The sequence below is a fragment of the Pseudophryne corroboree genome, chromosome 9, assembly GCF_028390025.1.
Source record: "Pseudophryne corroboree isolate aPseCor3 chromosome 9, aPseCor3.hap2, whole genome shotgun sequence".
In the NCBI taxonomy this organism is placed as follows: Eukaryota; Metazoa; Chordata; class Amphibia; order Anura; family Myobatrachidae; genus Pseudophryne; species Pseudophryne corroboree.
Window position 1 is genome coordinate 70,335,326 of NC_086452.1, and position 23,338 is coordinate 70,358,663.

A 23,338-nucleotide genomic window follows, 5' to 3' on the forward strand; every position below is an offset into this window, starting at 1 on the left:
ACGAGATTAGCAAAGAAAGTGTACATTACCTGGATCTTACCCTTTCGAGTTCCGACTCAAAAGTTATAACCAGTAATCATATAAAAGAAGTAGACACTAACAGCTACCTTCATTTCAAAAGTTGCCATGCTCGGAATTGGAAAACCAACATCCCATACTCTCAGTTTTATCGTATCAAACGCAACTGCAGTAACGAACAGGATTGCAATAACCAACAACATACGCCACCAGATTTAAGGAAAGGAGATATCCGGAACATGTGATAAATGAAGCATTGGAAAAGACGGCCAACGTACAAAGAACGGATCTATTTAACAAACAAGCACAAAAGAAATCTGAGAACTTCACCCCATTCATCACTACATTTAGTAATCAAGAGCATATCATTAAGAAATCCATCAATAAGCACTGGAATATCTTACTAATGGATCCAATACTAAAAGATATCCTCCCATCAAAACCAGATATTGTATTTCGAAAAACCAGCAGCCTGAAAGACATTTTGGCTCCAAGTCACCTACAAAACAGGAATAAACCCGGAAATAGCACCTTCATTAACTGTAAAGGATGCTATAAATGTGGAAATTGTAATATTTGCAAATATCTTCATCCAAATAGGAAAAAATTTACCAATCACAATAGCACCAAAGAATACAGTATTAAAGACTTCTTAAACTGTAACTCGACCATGGTAATATACCTATTGGAGTGCACATGTGGATTAAAGTACGTCGGAAAGACGAAAAGAGTCCTTAAGTTACGAATTCAAGAGCATATTAGAAATATCAAAAACAGGATAGACAACCATACAGTTTCCAAACATTTTACAGAAAAACATAAATCAAATCCGGAAGATATTTCATTTAAAGCTATTGAACTGGTAAAACTTGGAGAAAGAGGGGGTGATATCTTAAATAAGTTGTCAAAACGTGAAATGTTCTGGATATATGAACTAAAGACCTTATCCCCGTTAGGACTGAATGAAGCCTTTGAAATTGCCCCTTTTCTTTGATGCTTCATTTCTCACACACCTTTCATCTCCTTCACTCCTTTTTTGACACATAATGATGTAAGAAATTGGTTTTTCTTGTTATGCATATTGATAACTACATGTAGTCAAGGCTTTATGTCATAAGCCATCCTATGGTTCTTTTTCAGCTAAATTCTCCGTCAGACGATACAAAAAACTGACAAACGTGGGAAGGAGTATAAGACGACTCCAAGTGATGTGCAAGACTTTTTTTGAGGATACATTTAAACAATGGACAATTGAATGACTAAGATATAATGAGTTCACATTACTGTATCGCCTATTTCATAAAAGAATAACTGATCTAGGTCCTATTTATATTACACATAAAATCATTAATATCAATGGTTATTGATATCTAACTGCACTCAAAATAAACAGCATGATACAACACTAATTGTTGCACTGTCACTTTAAAATTAAATGTTAGCAATATAAATTATGGCACTGTCACTTTAATTTATCATTATCTAGGATGTGTATAATAAGAATTTACTTACCGATAATTCTATTTCTCGGAGTCCGTAGTGGATGCTGGGGTTCCTGAAAGGACCATGGGGAATAGCGGCTCCGCAGGAGACAGGGCACAAAAAAGTAAAGCTTTTACCAGATCAGGTGGTGTGCACTGGCTCCTCCCCCTATGACCCTCCTCCAGACTCCAGTTAGGTACTGTGCCCGGACGAGCGTACACAATAAGGGAGGCAATTTGAATCCCGGGTAAGACTCATACCAGCCACACCAATCACACCGTACAACTTGTGATCTAAACCCAGTTAACAGTATGATAACAGAAAGAGCCTCTTAAAGATGGCTCCTTAACAATATAACCCGAATTTGTTAACAATAACTATGTACAGTATTGCAGATAATCCGCACTTGGGATGGGCGCCCAGCATCCACTACGGACTCCGAGAAATAGAATTATCGGTAAGTAAATTCTTATTTTCTCTATCGTCCTAAGTGGATGCTGGGGTTCCTGAAAGGACCATGGGGATTATACCAAAGCTCCCAAACGGGCGGGAGAGTGCGGATGACTCTGCAGCACCGAATGAGAGAATTCCAAGTCCTCTTTTGCCAGGGTATCAAATTTGTAGAATTTTACAAACGTGTTTTCCCCCGACCACGTAGCTGCTCGGCAGAATTGTAATGCCGAGACCCCTCGGGCAGCCGCCCAAGATGAGCCCACCTTCCTTGTGGAATGGGCCTTAACAGATTTAGGCTGTGGCAGGCCTGCCACAGAATGAGCAAGTTGAATTGTGTTACAAATCCAACGAGCAATCGTCTGCTTAGAAGCAGGGGCACCCAACTTGTTGGGTGCATATAGTATCAACAGCGAGTCAGATTTTCTGACTTCAGCCGTCCTTGAAATGTATATTTTTAAGGCTCTGACAACGTCCAACAACTTGGAGTCCTCCAAGTCGCCAGTGGCCGCAGGCACCACAATAGGTTGCTTCAGGTGAAACGCTGATACCACCTTAGGGAGAAAATGCGGACGAGTCCTCAGTTCTGCCCTATCCGAATGGAAGATTAGATAAGGGCTTTTATAAGATAAAGCCGCCAATTCAGATACTCTCCTGGCGGAAGCCAGGGCCAGTAACATAGTCACTTTCCATGTGAGATATTTAAAATCCACCTTTTTCAATGGTTCAAACCAATGGGATTTGAGGAAATCTAAAACTACATTTAGATCCCACGGTGCCACCGGAGGCACCACAGGAGGCTGTATATGCAGTACTCCGTTAACAAAAATCTGTACCTCAGGAACTGAGGCCAATTCTTTTTGGAAGAATATTGACAGGGCCGAAATTTGAACCTTAATAGATCTCAATTTGAGACCCATAGACAATCCTGATTGTAGGAAATGTAGGAAACGACCCAGTTGAAATTCCTCCGTCGGAACACTCCGATCCTCGCACCACGCGACATATTTTCGCCAAATGCGGTGATAATGTTTCGCGGTGACTTCCTTCCTTGCCTTAATCAAGGTAGGAATGACTTCTTCTGGAATGCCTTTCCCTTTTAGGATCTGGCGTTCAACCGCCATGCCGTCAAACGCAGCCGCGGTAAGTCTTGAAAGAGACAGGGACCCTGTTGTAGCAGGTCCCTTCTCAGAAGTAGAGGGCACGGGTCGTCCGTGACCAACTCTTGAAGTTCCGGGTACCAAGTCCTTCTTGGCCAATCCGGAGCCACTAGTATTGTTCTTACTCCTCCTCACCGTATAATCTTCAATACCTTTGGTATGAGAGGCAGAGGAGGAAACACATATACTGATTTGTACACCCAAGGTGTTACCAGTGCGTCCACAGCTATTGCCTGTGGATCTCTTGACCTGGCGCAATACTTGTCCAGTTTCTTGTTGAGGCGAGACGCCATCATGTCTACCATTGGTCTTTCCCAACAGTTTATTAGCATGTGGAAGACTTCTGGATGAAGACCCCCCTCTCCCGGGTGAATATCGTGTCTGCTGAGGAAGTCTGCTTCCCAGTTGTCCACGCCCGGGAAGAACACTGCTGACAGTGCTATTACGTGATTCTCCGCCCAGCGAAGAATCTTGGCAGCTTCTGCCATTGCACTCCTGCTTCTTGTGCCGCCCTGTCTGTTTACATGGGCGACCGCCGTGATGTTGTCCGACTGAATCAACACCGGTTTTCCTTGCAGGAGTGGTTCCGCCTGGCTTAGAGCATTTTAGATTGCTCTTAGTACCAGAATGTTTATGTGAAGAGACTTTTCCAGGTTCGTCCATACCCCCTGGAAGTTTCTTCCTTGTGTGACTGCTCCCCAACCTCTCAGGCTGGCGTCCGTGGTCACCAGGATCAAATCCTGTATGCCGAATCTGCGGCCCTCCAATAGATGAGCCTTTTGCAACCACCACAGAAGATATACCCTTGTCCTTGGCGACAGGGTTATTCGCAGGTGCATCTGAGGATGCGACCCTGACCATTTGTCCAACAGATCCCTTTGGAAAATTCTTGCATGGAATCTGCCGAATGGAATTGCTTCGTAAAAAGCCACCATTTTTCCCAGGACTCTTGTGCATTGATGTACAGACACCTTTCCTGGTTTTAGGAGGTTCCTGACAGGTCGGATAACTCCTTGGCTTTTTCCTCGGGAAGAAAAACCTTTTTCTGAACCGTGTCCAGAATCATCCCTAGGAACAGCAGACGTATCGTCGGAAAACAGCTGCGATTCTTGGAATATTTAGAATCCAGTCGTGCCGTCGAAGAACTACTTTAGATAGTGCTCTTCCGACCTCCAACTGTTCTCTGGAACTTGCCCTTTTTAGGTCGTGCAAGTAAGGGATAATTTAGATGCCTTTTTTCTTTGAAGAAACATCTTTTCGGCCATTACCTTGGTAAAAAGGCCCGGGGTGCCGTGGATAATTCAAACGGCATCGTCTGAAACTGATATTGACAGTTCTGTACCACGAACCAGAGGTACCCTTGATGAGAAGGACAAAATTTGGACATGGAGGTAATCCTTGATGTCCAGGGACACCATATAGTCCCCTTTTTTCCGGTTCGCTATCACTGCTCTGAGTGACTTTATCTCGATTTGAACCTTTTATGTAAGTGTTCAAAACATTTTAGATTTAGACTATGTGTCACCAAGCCGTCTGGCTTCAGTACCACAATATAGTGTGGAAAAATAATACCCTTTTCCTTGTCGTAGGAGGGGTACTTTGATTATCACCTGCTGGATATACAGCTTGTGAATTGTTTCCAATGCTGCCTCCCTGTCGGAGGGAGCCGTTGGTAAAGCAGACTTCAGGAACCTGCGAGGAGAAGATGTCTCGACTCTCCAATCTTTACCCCTGGGATAATACTCGTACGATCTAGGGGTCAACTTGCGAGTGATCCCACTGCGCCCTGAGACTCTTGAGACTACCCCCCCACCTTGAGTCCGCTTGCACGGCCCCAGCGTCATGCTGAGGACTTGGCAGACGCGGTGGAGGGCTTCTTTTCCTGGGAAAGGGCTGCCTGCTGCAGTCTACTTCCCTTACCTCTATGTCTGGGCAGATATGACTGGCCTTTTGCCTGCATGCCCTCATGGGAAAGGAAAGATTGAGGCTGAAAAGACGGTGTCTTTTTTAGCTGAGATGTAACTTGGGGTAAAAAAGGTTGGATTTCCCAGCTGTTGCTGTGGTCCCCAGGTCCGATGGACCGACCCCCAAATAACTCCTTCCCTTTATACAGCAATACTTCCATCTGCCGTATGGGATCTGTATCACCTGACCACTGTCGTGTCCCTGACATCTTCTGGGAGATATGGACAACGCACTTATCTTGATGCCAGAGAGCAAATATCCCTCTGTGCATCTCACATACATATATATAGAATGCATCCTATTAAATGCTCTACATGAATAAAATATTTTCAGTCAGGGAATCCGACCAAGCCAACCCAGCACTGCATCTCCAGGCTGATGGCGATCGCTGGTCGCAGTATAACCACCGTATGTGTGTATATACTTTTTAGGATATTTTTCCAGCTTCCTATCAGCTGGCTCCTTGAGGGCGGCCGTATCTGGAGACGGTAACGCCACTTGATAAGCGTGTGAGCGCCTTATCACCCTAAGGGGTGTTTCCCAACGTACCCTAATTTCTGGCGGGAAAGGGTATAACGCCAATATTTGCTATCGGGGTAACCCTACGCATCATCACACACTTCATTTTATTTTATCTGATTCAGGAAAAACTACAGGTAGTTTTTTCACTCCCACATAATACCCTTTCTTGTGGTACTTGTAGTATCAGAAACACGTAACACCTCCTTCATTGCCCTTAACGTGTGGCCCTAATGAGAAATACGTTTGTTTATTCACCGTCGACACTGTATTCAGTGTCCGTGTCTGTGTCTGTGTCGACCGACTGAGGTAAATGGGCGTTTTTAAAACCCCTGACGGTGTTTCTGAGACGCCTGGACCGGTCCTAATAGATTGTCGGCCGTCTCATGTCGTCAACCGACCTTGCAGCGTGTTGACATTCTCACGTAATTCTCTAAATAAGCCATCCATTCCGGTGTCGACTCCCTAGAGAGTGACATCACCATTACAGGCAATTTCTCCGCCTCCTCACCAACATCGTCCTCATACATGTCGACACACACGTACCGACACACAGCACACACACCGGGAATGCTCTGACAGAGGACAGGACCCACTAGCCCTTTGGGGAGACAGAGGGAGAGTCTGCCAGCACACACCAAAAACGCTATAATTATATAGGGACAACCTTATATAAGTGTTTCTCCCTTATAGCATCTTTTATATATATATACAATATCGCCAAAATCAGTGCCCCCCCTCTCTGTTTTAACCCTGTTTCTGTAGTGCAGTGCAGGGGAGAGCCTGGGAGCCTTCTCTCCAGCTTTTCTGTGAGAGAAAATGGCGCTGTGTGCTGAGGAGATAGGCCCCGCCCCTTTTTCGGCGGGCTCGTCTCCCGCTATTTTTGAAGTTAGGCAGGGGTTAAATATCTCCATATAGCCTCTGTGGGCTATATGTGAGGTATTTTTTGCCTCTAATAAGGTTTTTATTTGCCTCTCAGAGCGCCCCCCCCAGCGCTCTGCACCCTCAGTGACTGTTGTGTGAAGTGTGCTGAGAGGAAAATGGCGCACAGCTGCAGTGCTGTGCGCTACCTTTATGAAGACTCAGGAGTCTTCAGCCGCCGATTTTGGACCTCTTCTCTCTTCAGCGTCTGCAAGGGGGCCGGCGGCGCGGCTCCGGTGACCATCCAGGCTGTACCTGTGATCGTCCCTCTGGAGCTAGTGTCCAGTAGCCAAGCAGCAAATCCACTCTGCACGCAGGTGAGTTCACTACTTCTCCCCTAAGTCCCTCGTTGCAGTGATCCTGTTGCCAGCAGGACTCACTGTAAAGTAAAAAACCTAAGCTAAACTTTCTCTAAGCAGCTCTTTAGGAGAGCCACCTAGATTGCACCCTTCTCGTTCGGGCACAAAATCTAACAGGAGTCTGGAGGAGGGTCATAGGGGGAGGAGCCAGTGCACACCACCTGATCTGGTAAAAGCTTTACTTTTTTGTGCCCTGTCTCCTGCGGAGCCGCTATTCCCCATGGTCCTTTCAGGAACCCCAGCATCCACTTAGGACGATAGAGAAATGTATATATATTTTTTATTTTTTTAAACAAATGCCATGTCACTTTAAATATCACCTGCACCTTTAACTATCCACAATATATGACTACAACGTCACAATTGCACACTCGGCTAAATAATCACTATTGTGATCTCAAATTTTACTACACAATCATAATAATTATGCACTTCCTTATATGAATGGAGATGCGTGTCACAGTACTACACGCACTATCCATATGGCCGGAAGCTAATGGCGGTGCGTTCCACCGCATTAACAAACACGTCAGCTCACTTCCGCGTCTATTACGGAAGTAACGTCACTGTCATGGCGGTGCGTGTCACCGCTATTTTCCTCCTTTCCCTAATCGGTACTACTATATTGGATCTCTCTTCTGTCTAAGAGCATAATCACCCCCTACCCTGATCCTCCTGTATCTACCCACACGATAGATAATATCGGCACTTCACTGCACTAATACTATACTACGCCGGGCGGAAATGACGCATGCGTTCCACATGCAGTCCACCGCTATTTCCGACGGCATTAGCTGTCACTAATGGTATTAAAACCCTTTTTTCTTTGTTTTTTCTTCGCATTTTCGGTTCTTTCATATTCTATCCTTTTTCTAATCCACTTGTCACTTATTTGAGTGCAGATTAAAATATCAAAAATTGCTTTTTCCTCCAACAAAACTAATGATAGTCACAGGAAGTGATGTCATCATTAATCACCTCCTTTGGGCATAAATAGAGCAAAGCTTGCTCAGTGTGGTTATCCCCTTGATGAAGTCCTGTTGCTGACGGACGAAACGCGTTGGGAGTACCTGCAGACATCTCCTTTTATGGACAGATAAGCTTCAAACAATTTTAAATCCTGTACGCATGCATTACAGCCATTGTTATGGACAGATAAGCCTGATATAATTTTTTATTCTGTACGCATGTTATCCAGCCATTTTGTGTGTATTTTTATGTGATTATGTCATTAAATTCTTTGTATTTTTAATATATATATACTGCCCAGGCTATATATTTATCTCCTGTGGGAATAAGCAAGTTCCCTAATTGGGCCTGTGAAATTAAGCAGTAACACAATACGTAATCTAAATGGTATACACTATGTTAGTTTTCTTCTGTTTTATCCGCATGTTTTTAAGCCACAAAAAGAGTGCTGCTTGAGCAGAGTTCCTCTCTACCAGATAAGTGTTTTAAGCTGATCCTTATCATCCCTTCCTCTATACCTTCATTCCCCCTGAATTTTAGTCACCACACTCTTGGGCGCTTGTTTTCACCAATTCTTGCAACAGATTTTATATGCATGCCAAGCATATGTCTATGTATTACAAGCTGCCACTCAAATAATCTATTGAGAAGTGTTTATATATAGAACAGGGGTGTTTTATTATATTTGATTACATTTTTTACTATATTTTTAGAATTTTTATTTCATACTTATGGTATAATTGTCACAAAACTGCACCTGAGTGCCGTAGTCTTCAATATATATATATATATATATATATATATATATATATATATATATATATATATATATATATATATATATATATATAACAGTGTGCCACTGTTTATATGCAGCATTCACCAGGAGGTAACAATTGCTGCCCAGGGCGCCCCCCCCTGCGCCCTGCACCCTACAGTGACCGGAGTGTGTGGGTTAGTGTGGGTGCAATGGCGCACAGCTGCAGTGCTGTGCGCTACCTCATGTGAAGACAGGAGTCTTCTGCCACCGATTTCGATGTCTTCTCCGCTTCTGTCTTCTGGTTCTGCGAGGGGGACGGCGGCGCGGCTCCGGGAACGGACGACAAGGTCAGGTCCTGTGTTCGATCCCTCTGGAGCTAATGGTGTCCAGTAGCCTAAGAAGCGCAACCTAGCCGCAGTTAGTAGGTTTGCTTCTCTCCCCTCAGTCCCTCGTAGCAGAGAGTCTGTTGCCAGCAGAAGCTCTCTGAAAATAAAAAACCTAACTAAAATACTTTATTAGCAAGCTCAGGAGAGCTCACTAAAAGCACTCAGCTCTGTACAGGCACAGATTCTAACTGAGGTCTGGAGGAGGGGCATAGAGGGAGGAGCCAGTGCACACCAGATAGTACTAAATCTTTCTTTAGAGTGCCCAGTCTCCTGCGGAGCCCGCTATTCCCCATGGTCCTTACGGAGTCCCCAGCATCCACTAGGACGTCAGAGAAAACGTTTTTGTGATTTTTGCAAAAAAATAAAATAAATACATTAAAAAACAAATAAGACATCACATGTACATAAGTTTGCACAGCCTTTGCCATGAAGCTCAGAATTGAGCTCAGGTGCATCCTGTTTCCACTGATCATCCTTGAGATGATCCTACAGCTTAATTGGAGTCCACCTGTGGTAAATTCAGTTAATTGGACATGATTTGGAAAGGCACACACCTGTATATATAAGGTCCCGCACTTGACGGTGCATGTCTGAGCACAAACCAAGCATGAAGTCAAAGGAATTGTCTGTAGACCTCCGAGACAGGATTGTCTCGAGGCACAAACCTGGGGTAGAGTACAGAAAAATATCTGCTGCTTTGAAGGTTCCAATGAGCACAGTGGCCTCCTTCATCTGTAAATGAAAGATGTTCAGACCCACCAGGACTCTTCCTAGAGCTGGCCAGCCATCTAAACTGAGCGATCAGGGGAGAAAATCCATAGTCAGGGAGGTGACCAAGAACCTGATGGTCACTCTGTCAGAGCTACAGCATTCCTCTGTGGAGAGAGGAGAACCTTCCAGTAGGACAACTCATTACCAGGCCAATACCATCGCTACAGTGAAGCATGGTGGTGGCATCATCATGCTGTGGGAATGTTTTTCAGCGGCAGGAACTGGGAGACTAGTCAGGATAGAGGGAAAGATGAATGCAGCAATGTACACAGACATCCTGGATGAAAACCTGCTACAGAGCGCTCTTGACCTCAGACTGGGGCGACAGTTCATCTTTCAGCAGGACAACGACCCTCAGAACACAGCCAAGCTGTCAAAGGAGTGGCTTCAGGACAACTATGTGAATGTCCTTGAGTGGCCCAGCCAGAGCCCAGACTTGAATCCGATTGAACATCTCTGGAGAGATCCGAAAATGGCTGTGCACCGACGCTTCCCATCCAACCTGATGGAGCTTGAGAGGCGCTGCAAAGAGGAATGGGCGAAACTGCCCAAAGCTAGGTGTGCCAAGCTTGTGGCATCATATTAAAAAAGACTTGAGGCTGTAATTGCTGCCAAAGGTGCATCAACAAAGTATTGAGTAAAGGCTCTGAATACTTATGTACATGTGATTTTATTTTTAATAAATTTGCAAAAATCTCAAAAAATACTTTTTTCACGTTGTCATTATAGGGTATTGCGTGTAGAATTTTGAGGGTAAAAATAAGATTTTACTCACCGGTAAATCTATTTCTCGTAGTCCGTAGTGGATGCTGGGAACTCCGAAAGGACCATGGGGAATAGCGGCTCCGCAGGAGACTGGGCACAACTAAAGAAAGCTTTTAGGTCACCTGGTGTGCACTGGCTCCTCCCACTATGACCCTCCTCCAAGCCTCAGTTAGGACACTGTGCCCGGACGAGCTGACATAATAAGGAAGGATTTTGAATCCCGGGTAAGACTCTTACCAGCCACACCAATCACACCGTATAACTCGTGATACTATACCCAGTTAACAGTATGAAACAACTGAGCCTCTCAACAGATGGCTCAACAATAACCCTTTAGTTAACAATAACTATGTACAAGTATTGCAGACAATCCGCACTTGGGACGGGCGCCCAGCATCCACTACGGACTACGAGAAATATATTTACCGGTGAGTAAAATCTTATTTTCTCTGACGTCCTAGTGGATGCTGGGAACTCCGAAAGGACCATGGGGATTATACCAAAGCTCCCAAACGGGCGGGAGAGTGCGGATGACTCTGCAGCACCGAATGAGAGAACTCAAGGTCCTCCTCAGCCAGGGTATCAAATTTGTAGAATTTTGCAAACGTGTTTGCCCCTGACCAAGTAGCAGCTCGGCAAAGTTGTAAAGCCGAGACCCCTCGGGAAGCCGCCCAAGATGAGCCCACCTTCCTTATGGAATGGGCTTTTACTGATTTAGGATGCGGCAGTCCAGCCGCAGAATGCGCCAGCTGAATTGTGCTACAAATCCAGCGAGCAATAGTCTGCTTAGAAGCAGGAACACCCAGCTTGTTGGGTGCATACAGGATAAATAGCGAGTCAGTTTTCCTGACTCTAGCCGTCCTGGAAACATAAATTTTCAAGGCCCTGACTACGTCCAGCAACTTGGAATCCTCCAAGTCCCTAGTAGCCGCAGGCACCACAATAGGTTGGTTCAAGTGAAAAGCTGATACCACCTTAGGGAGAAACTGGGGACGAGTCCTCAATTCTGCCCTATCCATATGGAAAATCAGATAAGGGCTTTTACATGACAAAGCCGCCAATTCTGACACACGCCTGGCTGAAGCCAAGGCCAATAACATGACCACTTTCCACGTGAGATATTTTAGATCCACGGTTTTAAGTGGCTCAAACCAATGTGATTTTAAGAAACTCAACACCACGTTGAGATCCCAAGATGCCACTGGAGGCACAAAAGGGGGCTGAATATGCAGCACTCCCTTAACAAACGTCTGAACTTCAGGTAGTGAAGCTAGTTCTTTCTGGAAGAAAATCGACAGAGCCGAGATCTGTACCTTAATGGAGCCTAATTTCAGGCCCATAGTCACTCCTGCTTGTAGGAAATGCAGAAATCGACCCAGTTGAAATTCCTCTGTTGGGGACTTTTTTGGCCTCACACCAAGCAACATCCATCCGCCATATGCGGTGATAATGCTTTGCAGTTACATCTTTCCTGGCTTTAATCAGCGTAGGAATGACTTCCTCCGGAATGCCCTTTTCCTTCAGGATCCCGCGTTCAACCGCCCTGCCGTCAAACGCAGCCGCGGTAAGTCTTGGAACAGACAGGGCCCCTGCTGTAGCAGATCCTGTCTGAGCGGCAGAGGCCATGGGTCCTCTGAGATCATCTCTTGAAGTTCCGGGTACCACGCTCGTCTTGGCCAATCCGGAACCACGAGTATTGTTCTTACTCCTCGTTTTCTTATTATTCTCAGTACCCTTGGTATGAGAGGCAGAGGAGGGAACACATAACTGACTGGTACACCCACGGTGTCACTAGAGCGTCCACAGCTATCGCCTGAGGGTCCCTTGACCTGGCGCAATATCTCTCTAGTTTTTTGTTTAGGCGGAACGCCATCATGCCCACCCGTGGCCTTTCCCAACGGTTTACCAAAAGTTGGAAGACTTCTGGATGAAGTCCCCACTCTCCCGGGTGTAGGTCGTGTCCGCTGAGGAAGTCTGCTTCCCAGTTGTCCACTCCCGGAATGAACACTGCTGACAGTGCCAAGACGTGATTTTCCACCCATCGGAGAATCCTTGTGGCTTCTACCATCGCCATCCTGCTTCTTGTGTCGCCCTGTCGGTTTACATGGGCGACTGCCGTGATGTTGTCTGATTGGATCAGTACCGGCTGGTTTTGAAGCAGAGGCCTTGCCAGACTTAGGGCATTGTAAATGGCCCTCAGTTCCAGAATATTTATGTGTAGGGACGACTCCTGACTTGACCAAAGTCCTTGGAAATTTCTTCCCTGTGTGACTGCCCCCCAGCCTCGAAGGCTGGCATCCGTGGTTACCAGGACCCAGTCCTGTATGCCGAATCTGCGGCCCTCTTGAAGATGAGCACTCTGCAGCCACCACAGTAGAGATACCCTGGTCCTTGGAGACAGGGTTATCAGCCGATGCATCTGAAGATGCGATCCCAACCACTTGTCCAAGAGGTCACACTGAAAGGTTCTTGCATGGAACCTGCCGAATGGAATTTTGCTTCGTAAGAAGCTACCATTTTTCCCAGGACTCGTGTGCAGTGATGCACCGATACCTGTTTTGGTTTCAGGAGGTCTCCGACTAGAGATGACAGCTCCTTGGCTTTCTCCTGCGGGAGAAACACTTTTTTCTGTTCTGTGTCCAGAACCATCCCCAGGAACAGTAGGCGTGTGGTAGGAACCAGCTGTGACTTTGGAATGTATAGAATCCATCCGTGCTGTTGTAGCACTTTGCTACTCCGACCAACAACTGCTCCTTGGACCTCGCCTTTATAAGGAGATCGTCCAAGTACGGGATAATTAAAAATAAGAATTTACTTACCGATAATTCTATTTCTCGGAGTCCGTAGTGGATGCTGGGGTTCCTGAAAGGACCATGGGGAATAGCGGCTCCGCAGGAGACAGGGCACAAAAAAGTAAAGCTTTTATCAGATCAGGTGGTGTGCACTGGCTCCTCCCCCTATGACCCTCCTCCAGACTCCAGTTAGGTACTGTGCCCGGACGAGCGTACACAATAAGGGAGGCAATTTGAATCCCGGGTAAGACTCATACCAGCCACACCAATCACACCGTACAACTTGTGATCTAAACCCAGTTAACAGTATGATAACAGAAAGAGCCTCTTAAAGATGGCTCCTTAACAATATAACCCGAATTTGTTAACAATAACTATGTACAGTATTGCAGATAATCCGCACTTGGGATGGGCGCCCAGCATCCACTACGGACTCCGAGAAATAGAATTATCGGTAAGTAAATTCTTATTTTCTCTATCGTCCTAAGTGGATGCTGGGGTTCCTGAAAGGACCATGGGGATTATACCAAAGCTCCCAAACGGGCGGGAGAGTGCGGATGACTCTGCAGCACCGAATGAGAGAATTCCAAGTCCTCTTTTGCCAGGGTATCAAATTTGTAGAATTTTACAAACGTGTTTTCCCCCGACCACGTAGCTGCTCGACAGAATTGTAATGCCGAGACCCCTCGGGCAGCCGCCCAAGATGAGCCCACCTTCCTTGTGGAATGGGCCTTAACAGATTTAGGCTGTGGCAGGCCTGCCACAGAATGAGCAAGTTGAATTGTGTTACAAATCCAACGAGCAATCGTCTGCTTAGAAGCAGGGGCACCCAACTTGTTGGGTGCATATAGTATCAACAGCGAGTCAGATTTTCTGACTTCAGCCGTCCTTGAAATGTATATTTTTAAGGCTCTGACAACGTCCAACAACTTGGAGTCCTCCAAGTCGCCAGTGGCCGCAGGCACCACAATAGGTTGGTTCAGGTGAAACGCTGATACCACCTTAGGGAGAAAATGCGGACGAGTCCTCAGTTCTGCCCTATCCGAATGGAAGATTAGATAAGGGCTTTTATAAGATAAAGCCGCCAATTTAGATACTCTCCTGGCGGAAGCCAGGGCCAGTAACATAGTCACTTTCCATGTGAGATATTTAAAATCCACCTTTTTCAATGGTTCAAACCAATGGGATTTGAGGAAATCTAAAACTACATTTAGATCCCACGGTGCCACCGGAGGCACCACAGGAGGCTGTATATGCAGTACTCCTTTAACAAAAGTCTGTACCTCAGGAACTGAGGCCAATTCTTTTTGGAAGAATATTGACAGGGCCGAAATTTGAACCTTAATAGATCTCAATTTGAGACCCATAGACAATCCTGATTGTAGGAAATGTAGGAAACGACCCAGTTGAAATTCCTCCGTCGGAACACTCCGATCCTCGCACCACGCGACATATTTTCGCCAAATGCGGTGATAATGTTTCGCGGTGACTTCCTTCCTTGCCTTAATCAAGGTAGGAATGACTTCTTCTGGAATGCCTTTCCCTTTTAGGATCTGGCGTTCAACCGCCATGCCGTCAAACGCAGCCGCGGTAAGTCTTGAAAGAGACAGGGACCCTGTTGTAGCAGGTCCCTTCTCAGAAGTAGAGGGCACGGGTCGTCCGTGACCAACTCTTGAAGTTCCGGGTACCAAGTCCTTCTTGGCCAATCCGGAGCCACTAGTATTGTTCTTACTCCTCCTCACCGTATAATCTTCAATACCTTTGGTATGAGAGGCAGAGGAGGAAACACATATACTGATTTGTACACCCAAGGTGTTACCAGTGCGTCCACAGCTATTGCCTGTGGATCTCTTGACCTGGCGCAATACTTGTCCAGTTTCTTGTTGAGGCGAGACGCCATCATGTCTACCATTGGTCTTTCCCAACAGTTTATTAGCATGTGGAAGACTTCTGGATGAAGACCCCCCTCTCCCGGGTGAATATCGTGTCTGCTGAGGAAGTCTGCTTCCCAGTTGTCCACGCCCGGGAAGAACACTGCTGACAGTGCTATTACGTGATTCTCCGCCCAGCGAAGAATCTTGGCAGCTTCTGCCATTGCACTCCTGCTTCTTGTGCCGCCCTGTCTGTTTACATGGGCGACCGCCGTGATGTTGTCCGACTGAATCAACACCGGTTTTCCTTGCAGGAGTGGTTCCGCCTGGCTTAGAGCATTTTAGATTGCTCTTAGTACCAGAATGTTTATGTGAAGAGACTTTTCCAGGTTCGTCCATACCCCCTGGAAGTTTCTTCCTTGTGTGACTGCTCCCCAACCTCTCAGGCTGGCGTCCGTGGTCACCAGGATCAAATCCTGTATGCCGAATCTGCGGCCCTCCAATAGATGAGCCTTTTGCAACCACCACAGAAGATATACCCTTGTCCTTGGCGACAGGGTTATTCGCAGGTGCATCTGAGGATGCGACCCTGACCATTTGTCCAACAGATCCCTTTGGAAAATTCTTGCATGGAATCTGCCGAATGGAATTGCTTCGTAAAAAGCCACCATTTTTCCCAGGACTCTTGTGCATTGATGTACAGACACCTTTCCTGGTTTTAGGAGGTTCCTGACAGGTCGGATAACTCCTTGGCTTTTTCCTCGGGAAGAAAAACCTTTTTCTGAACCGTGTCCAGAATCATCCCTAGGAACAGCAGACGTATCGTCGGAAAACAGCTGCGATTCTTGGAATATTTAGAATCCAGTCGTGCCGTCGAAGAACTACTTTAGATAGTGCTCTTCCGACCTCCAACTGTTCTCTGGAACTTGCCCTTTTTAGGTCGTGCAAGTAAGGGATAATTTAGATGCCTTTTTTCTTTGAAGAAACATCTTTTCGGCCATTACCTTGGTAAAAAGGCCCGGGGTGCCGTGGATAATTCAAACGGCATCGTCTGAAACTGATATTGACAGTTCTGTACCACGAACCAGAGGTACCCTTGATGAGAAGGACAAAATTTGGACATGGAGGTAATCCTTGATGTCCAGGGACACCATATAGTCCCCTTTTTTCCGGTTCGCTATCACTGCTCTGAGTGACTTTATCTCGATTTGAACCTTTTATGTAAGTGTTCAAAACATTTTAGATTTAGACTATGTGTCACCAAGCCGTCTGGCTTCAGTACCACAATATAGTGTGGAAAAATAATACCCTTTTCCTTGTCGTAGGAGGGGTACTTTGATTATCACCTGCTGGATATACCGCTTGTGAATTGTTTCCAATGCTGCCTCCCTGTCGGAGGGAGCCGTTGGTAAAGCAGACTTCAGGAACCTGCGAGGAGAAGATGTCTCGACTCTCCAATCTTTACCCCTGGGATAATACTCGTACGATCTAGGGGTCAACTTGCGAGTGATCCCACTGCGCCCTGAGACTCTTGAGACTACCCCCCCACCTTGAGTCCGCTTGCACGGCCCCAGCGTCATGCTGAGGACTTGGCAGACGCGGTGGAGGGCTTCTTTTCCGGGGAAAGGGCTGCCTGCTGCAGTCTACTTCCCTTACCTCTATGTCTGGGCAGATATGACTGGCCTTTTGCCTGCATGCCCTCATGGGAAAGGAAAGATTGAGGCTGAAAAGACGGTGTCTTTTTTAGCTGAGATGTAACTTGGGGTAAAAAAGGTTGGATTTCCCAGCTGTTGCTGTGGTCCCCAGGTCCGATGGACCGACCCCCAAATAACTCCTTCCCTTTATACAGCAATACTTCCATCTGCCGTATGGGATCTGTATCACCTGACCACTGTCGTGTCCCTGACATCTTCTGGGAGATATGGACAACGCACTTATCTTGATGCCAGAGAGCAAATATCCCTCTGTGCATCTCACATACATATATATAGAATGCATCCTATTAAATGCTCTACATGAATAAAATATTTTCAGTCAGGGAATCCGACCAAGCCAACCCAGCACTGCATCTCCAGGCTGATGGCGATCGCTGGTCGCAGTATAACCACCGTATGTGTGTATATACTTTTTAGGATATTTTTCCAGCTTCCTATCAGCTGGCTCCTTGAGGGCGGCCGTATCTGGAGACGGTAACGCCACTTGATAAGCGTGTGAGCGCCTTATCACCCTAAGGGGTGTTTCCCAACGTACCCTAATTTCTGGCGGGAAAGGGTATAACGCCAATATTTGCTATCGGGGTAACCCTACGCATCATCACACACTTCATTTTATTTTATCTGATTCAGGAAAAACTACAGGTAGTTTTTTCACTCCCACATAATACCCTTTCTTGTGGTACTTGTAGTATCAGAAACACGTAACACCTCCTTCATTGCCCTTAACGTGTGGCCCTAATGAGAAATACGTTTGTTTATTCACCGTCGACACTGTATTCAGTGTCCGTGTCTGTGTCTGTGTCGACCGACTGAGGTAAATGGGCGTTTTTAAAACCCCTGACGGTGTTTCTGAGACGCCTGGACCGGTCCTAATAGATTGTCGGCCGTCTCATGTCGTCAACCGACCTTGCAGCGTGTTGACATTCTCACGTAATTCTCTAAATAAGCCATCCATTCCGGTGTCGACTCCCTAGAGAGTGACATCACCATTACAGGCAATTTCTCCGCCTCCTCACCAACATCGTCCTCATACATGTCGACACACACGTGCCGACACACAGCACACACACCGGGAATGCTCTGACAGAGGACAGGACCCACTAGCCCTTTGGGGAGACAGAGGGAGAGTCTGCCAGCACACACCAAAAACGCTATAATTATATAGGGACAACCTTATATAAGTGTTTCTCCCTTATAGCATCTTTTATATATATACAATATCGCCAAAATCAGTGCCCCCCCTCTCTGTTTTAACCCTGTTTCTGTAGTGCAGTGCAGGGGAGAGCCTGGGAGCCTTCTCTCCAGCTTTTCTGTGAGAGAAAATGGCGCTGTGTGCTGAGGAGATAGGCCCCGCCCCTTTTACGGCGGCCTCGTCTCCCGCTATTTTTGAAGTTAGGCAGGGGTTAAATATCTCCATATAGCCTCTGTGGGCTATATGTGAGGTATTTTTTGCCTCTAATAAGGTTTTTATTTGCCTCTCAGAGCGCCCCCCCCAGCGCTCTGCACCCTCAGTGACTGTTGTGTGAAGTGTGCTGAGAGGAAAATGGCGCACAGCTGCAGTGCTGTGCGCTACCTTTATGAAGACTCAGGAGTCTTCAGCCGCCGATTTTGGACCTCTTCTCTCTTCAGCGTCTGCAAGGGGGCCGGCGGCGCGGCTCCGGTGACCATCCAGGCTGTACCTGTGATCGTCCCTCTGGAGCTAGTGTCCAGTAGCCAAGCAGCAAATCCACTCTGCACGCAGGTGAGTTCACTACTTCTCCCCTAAGTCCCTCGTTGCAGTGATCCTGTTGCCAGCAGGACTCACTGTAAAGTAAAAAACCTAAGCTAAACTTTCTCTAAGCAGCTCTTTAGGAGAGCCACCTAGATTGCACCCTTCTCGTTCGGGCACAAAATCTAACTGGAGTCTGGAGGAGGGTCATAGGGGGAGGAGCCAGTGCACACCACCTGATCTGATAAAAGCTTTACTTTTTTGTGCCCTGTCTCCTGCGGAGCCGCTATTCCCCATGGTCCTTTCAGGAACCCCAGCATCCACTTAGGACGATAGAGAAACTTCCTTTCTTGAAGGAGTATAATAATTTCTGCCATTACCTTGGTAAAGACCCTCGGTGCCGTGGACAGTCCAAACGGCAGTGTTTGGAATTGGTAATGGCAATCCTGTACCACAAATCTGAGGTACTCCTGGTGAGGATGGTAAATGGGGACATGTAGGTAAGCCTCCTTGATGTCCAGGGATACCATGTAATCCCCCTCCTCCAGGCTTGCAATAATCGCCCTGAGCGATTCCATCTTGAACTTGAATTTTTTTATGTATGTGTTCAAGGATTTCAAATATAAAATGGGTCTCACCGAACCGTCCGGTTTCGGTATGTGGAATAGTAACCCCGTCCTTGTTGAAGTAGGGGCACTTTGACTATCACCTGCTGGGAATACAGCTTGTGAATTGCCTCTAGCACAGTCCCCCTGCCTGAGGGAGTTGTCGGCAAGGCAGATTTGAGGAAACGGCGGGGGGGGGGGGGGGGGGGAGACGCCTCGAATTCCAGCTTGTACCCCTGAAATACTACTTGAAGGATCTAGGGATCCACCTGTGAGCGAGCCCACTGATCGCTGAAATTTTTTAGGCGGCCCCCCACCGTACCTGGCTACGCCTGTGGAGCCCCCCCCATGCGGTGGACTCAGAGGAAGCGGGGGAAGAATTTTGATTCTGGGAACTGGCTGACTGGTGCAGCTTTTTCCCCCTTCCCTCGTTTTACACGCTTGCATTTCTGAAGCCGAAAGGACTGTACCTGATAATACAGTGCTTTCTGAGGCTGTGAGGAAACCTGAGGTAAAAAAATTTTCTTCCCAGTTGTTGCTGTGGATACGAGGTCCCAGAGACCATCCCCAAACAATTCCTCACCATTATAAGGCTCTATGTGCCTCTTAAAGTCAGCATCACCTGTCCAGTGTCGGGTCTCTAATAACCACCTGACCGAATGGACATTGCATTAATTCTGGATGCCAGCCGGCAAAATATCCCTCTGTGCATCCCTCATATATAAGACGTCTTAGGTTCGCAAAATAGTATCCCTGTTTGACAGGGTTACAGACCACGCTGCAGCAGCACTATCTGCAGGTCTCAGTCTAGTACCTGAGTGTGTAAATACAGACTTCAGGATAGCCTCCTGCTTTTTATCAGCAGGTACCTTCAAAGTGGCCGTATCCTAAGACGGCAGTGCCACCTTTTTTGACAAACGTGTGAGCGCCTTATCCACCCTAGGGGATATCTCCCAGCGTAACTTATCCTCTGGCGGGAAAGGGTACGCCATCAGTAACTTTTTAGAAATTACCAGTTTCTTATCGGGGGAACCCACGCTTTTTCACACTTCATTCACTCATTTGATGGGGGAACAAAACACTGCCTGCTTTTTCTCCCCAAACATAAAACCCTTTTTTAGTGGTACTTGGGTTAATGTCAGAAATGTGTAACACATTTTTTATTGCCGGGATCATGTAACGGATGTTCTTAGTGGATTGTGTATATGTCTCAACCTCGTCGACACTGGAGTCAGACTCCGTGTCGACATCTGTGTCTGCCATCTGAGGGAGCGGGCGTTTTTGAGCCCCTGGTGGCCTTTGAGACGCCTGGGCAGGCGCGGGCTGAGAAGCCGGCTGTCCCATAGCTGTTACGTCATCCAGCCTTTTATGTAAGGAGTTGACACTGTCGGTTTATACCTTCCACCTATCCATCCACTCTGGTGTCGGCCCCACAGGGGGCGACATCCCATTTATCGGCATCTGCTCTGCCATCACATAAGCCTCCTCATCAAACGTGTCGACACAGCCGTACCGACACACCGCACACACACAGGGAATGCTCTGACTGAGGACAGGACCCCACACAGCCCTTTGGGGAGACAGAGAGAGAGTATGCCAGCACACACCAGAGCGCTATATAATTTAGGGATTAACACTATATTGAGTGAATTTTTCCCAATAGCTGCTTGTATATACAATATTGCGCCTAAATTTAGTGCCCCCCCTCTCTTTTTAACCCTTTGAGCCTGAAAACTACAGGGGAGAGCCTGGGGAGCTGTCTTCCAGTTGCACTGTGAAGAGAAAATGGCGCCAGTGTGCTGAGAGAGATAGCTCCGCCCCTTTTTCGCGGACTTTTCTCCCGCATTTTTATGGATTCTGGCAGGGGTATTTATCACATATATAGCCTCTGGGGCTATATATTGTGATATATATGCCAGCCAAGGTGTTTTTATTGCTGCTCAGGGCGCCCCCCCCCAGCGCCCTGCACCCTCAGTGACCGGAGTGTGAAGTGTGCATGAGGAGCAATGGCGCACAGCTGCAGTGCTGTGCGCTACCTTGGTGAAGACTGATGTCTTCTGCCGCCGATTTTCCGGACCTCTTCTTGCTTCTGGCTCTGTAAGGGGGACGGCGGCGCGGCTCCGGGACCGAACACCAAGGCCAGTTCCATGTGGTCGATCCCTCTGGAGCTAATGGTGTCCAGTAGCCTAAGAAGCCCAAGCTAGCTGCAAGCAGGTAGGTTCGCTTCTTCTCCCCTTAGTCCCTCGCTGCAGTGAGCCTGTTGCCAGCAGGTCTCACTGTAAAATAAAAAAACCTAATTATATACTTTCTTTCTAGAAGCTCAGGAGAGCCCCTAGTGTGCATCCAACCTCGGCCGGGCACAAAATCTAACTGAGGCTTGGAGGAGGGTCATAGTGGGAGGAGCCAGTGCACACCAGGTGACCTAAAAGCTTTCTTTAGTTGTGCCCAGTCTCCTGCGGAGCCGCTATTCCCCATGGTCCTTTCGGAGTTCCCAGCATCCACTAGGACGTCAGAGAAAAATTAATTTATTCCAGTTTGGAATAAGGCTGTAACATAACTAAATGTGGAAAAAGTGAAGCGCTGTGATTACTTTCTGGATGCACTGTATATTCCACATGCAGATATTTCCTAGGTGTGCAATGTTAGGACATAACAAGACAGCGCTTTAGGGAATGGCAAATTAAATGTGTATCATGGGTGGTGAATGGATGCAGACTTACACAGTGGTCCCTGGCATGTAGGAAGTCAAAGAGTTCTTCTGTGCACTCCTCTTCTGTGTGTGAGCGGGAGTTCACCCGGGTCTCACAGAGTTCCAGCACCTCGCGTGCCTTCACACAACCCTCGCTCTTTTCACAGTGCTCTCTGACTACGGTTAGGGGGTCCTGAGAAAATATAAGGAGACCAATCATTCACCCACTGGCCCTCTCTACAATGTCCCGATTAGTAACCCATCCAGCATTGTGGTTTCCTGCGGTCTCACTGCCTCTACAATTTCCTATCACGTCTTCCCTAACCATGGCTGTTTGTTCCCAGAACATCTTACCCCATCATCCATCCAATGTGACCATGATGACAACCTATAGTAGGTATCAGACCCCAGGGCCCTACCCCATGCTAGAGCCATGACCTATACTAACACCTCCATGTTTACTTAACAGTTTACCTAAAGAACCAGCATTGACTCCATTTCAGACTAATGGGGCAGATGTATTATCATTACCTTAAAGATCCTTATTTCTGCTTTGGCACTTCACCACTTTTTCACGGTGATCTACCATCACATAACACCTGGATGTATGATCGTCTGGCCTTCTAGTGATGCGCTATGTGTGGCCTCAGGTGAAGTGCACTTGTGACTCATAGCGCCGATCGGTGCGCTCCCGCACACGCGCACTAGTGCCCGTTCCCAGTGTCCCCCACGCCTGTCATGGTTTTTTCCTTTCTGCCATTACCTCTCCTCTGGCGCTGCGTAGTGTGTTGCGCGCATACAACAGATCTCTCGCGAGAGGCATACTGAGAGTATGTGACGGCGCCGTCCACATTTCCCAGCGTGCCCAGCACTAATGAGGAACAATAAAGTTTAATGAATAAGATTCTTTTAGAACAGATCCAACGCCAGCTCCAAGCTGATGAAGTGGCCGGAGGGGAGTAACATACGGTGAGGAGCTAACTCAGCCTTCATACAGTACATCAGCTAGCCATCGCCTTCCTATGCACACAGCGTAGCAGACGATACTGCTGTATGCGCTGTGTGCATTCGTTAAAACCCTGATGTTAGCCGCATCTTACATACAGGTGAAGCGGTAACAGCGGGATATAACATGCACACATTCTTACATCTGCCCCATTGTATCTAACAGGGTTTCTCCTCTTCAGAGCATACAGTACAAATGTCTTTACAGCTTGGGGGTGGCAATCTATAACAGAATAACATTTTAGACCACAGTATTTCTACAACTTATTCTGCAACTGGCACCCATATGCTCAGATGCATACTTAATACAGACCACAGTACATACTCAGCATGGAGACCAGTTCTACATCATTACTGCTTCCCAGTTCACCTGCACTCCCATAGACTATAAGCTCTCACAGGCAGAGACCTCCTGCCATCTTGTTCTC

General features: G+C 47.0%; 1 protein-coding gene across 1 annotated transcript in view; it reads right to left on the minus strand.

Annotated features, from left to right (window-relative positions):
* The window catches only part of LOC134957522 (cytochrome b-c1 complex subunit 6, mitochondrial), a 39,517-nt gene that overhangs the window by 14,895 nt on the left and 1,284 nt on the right, over positions 1 to 23,338 (minus strand). Inside the window, exon 3 of the mRNA XM_063939502.1 lies at positions 21,937 to 22,098. Coding sequence (XP_063795572.1) covers positions 21,937 to 22,098 — 162 coding nt within the window. The remainder of the gene's footprint in view (positions 1 to 21,936; positions 22,099 to 23,338) is intronic.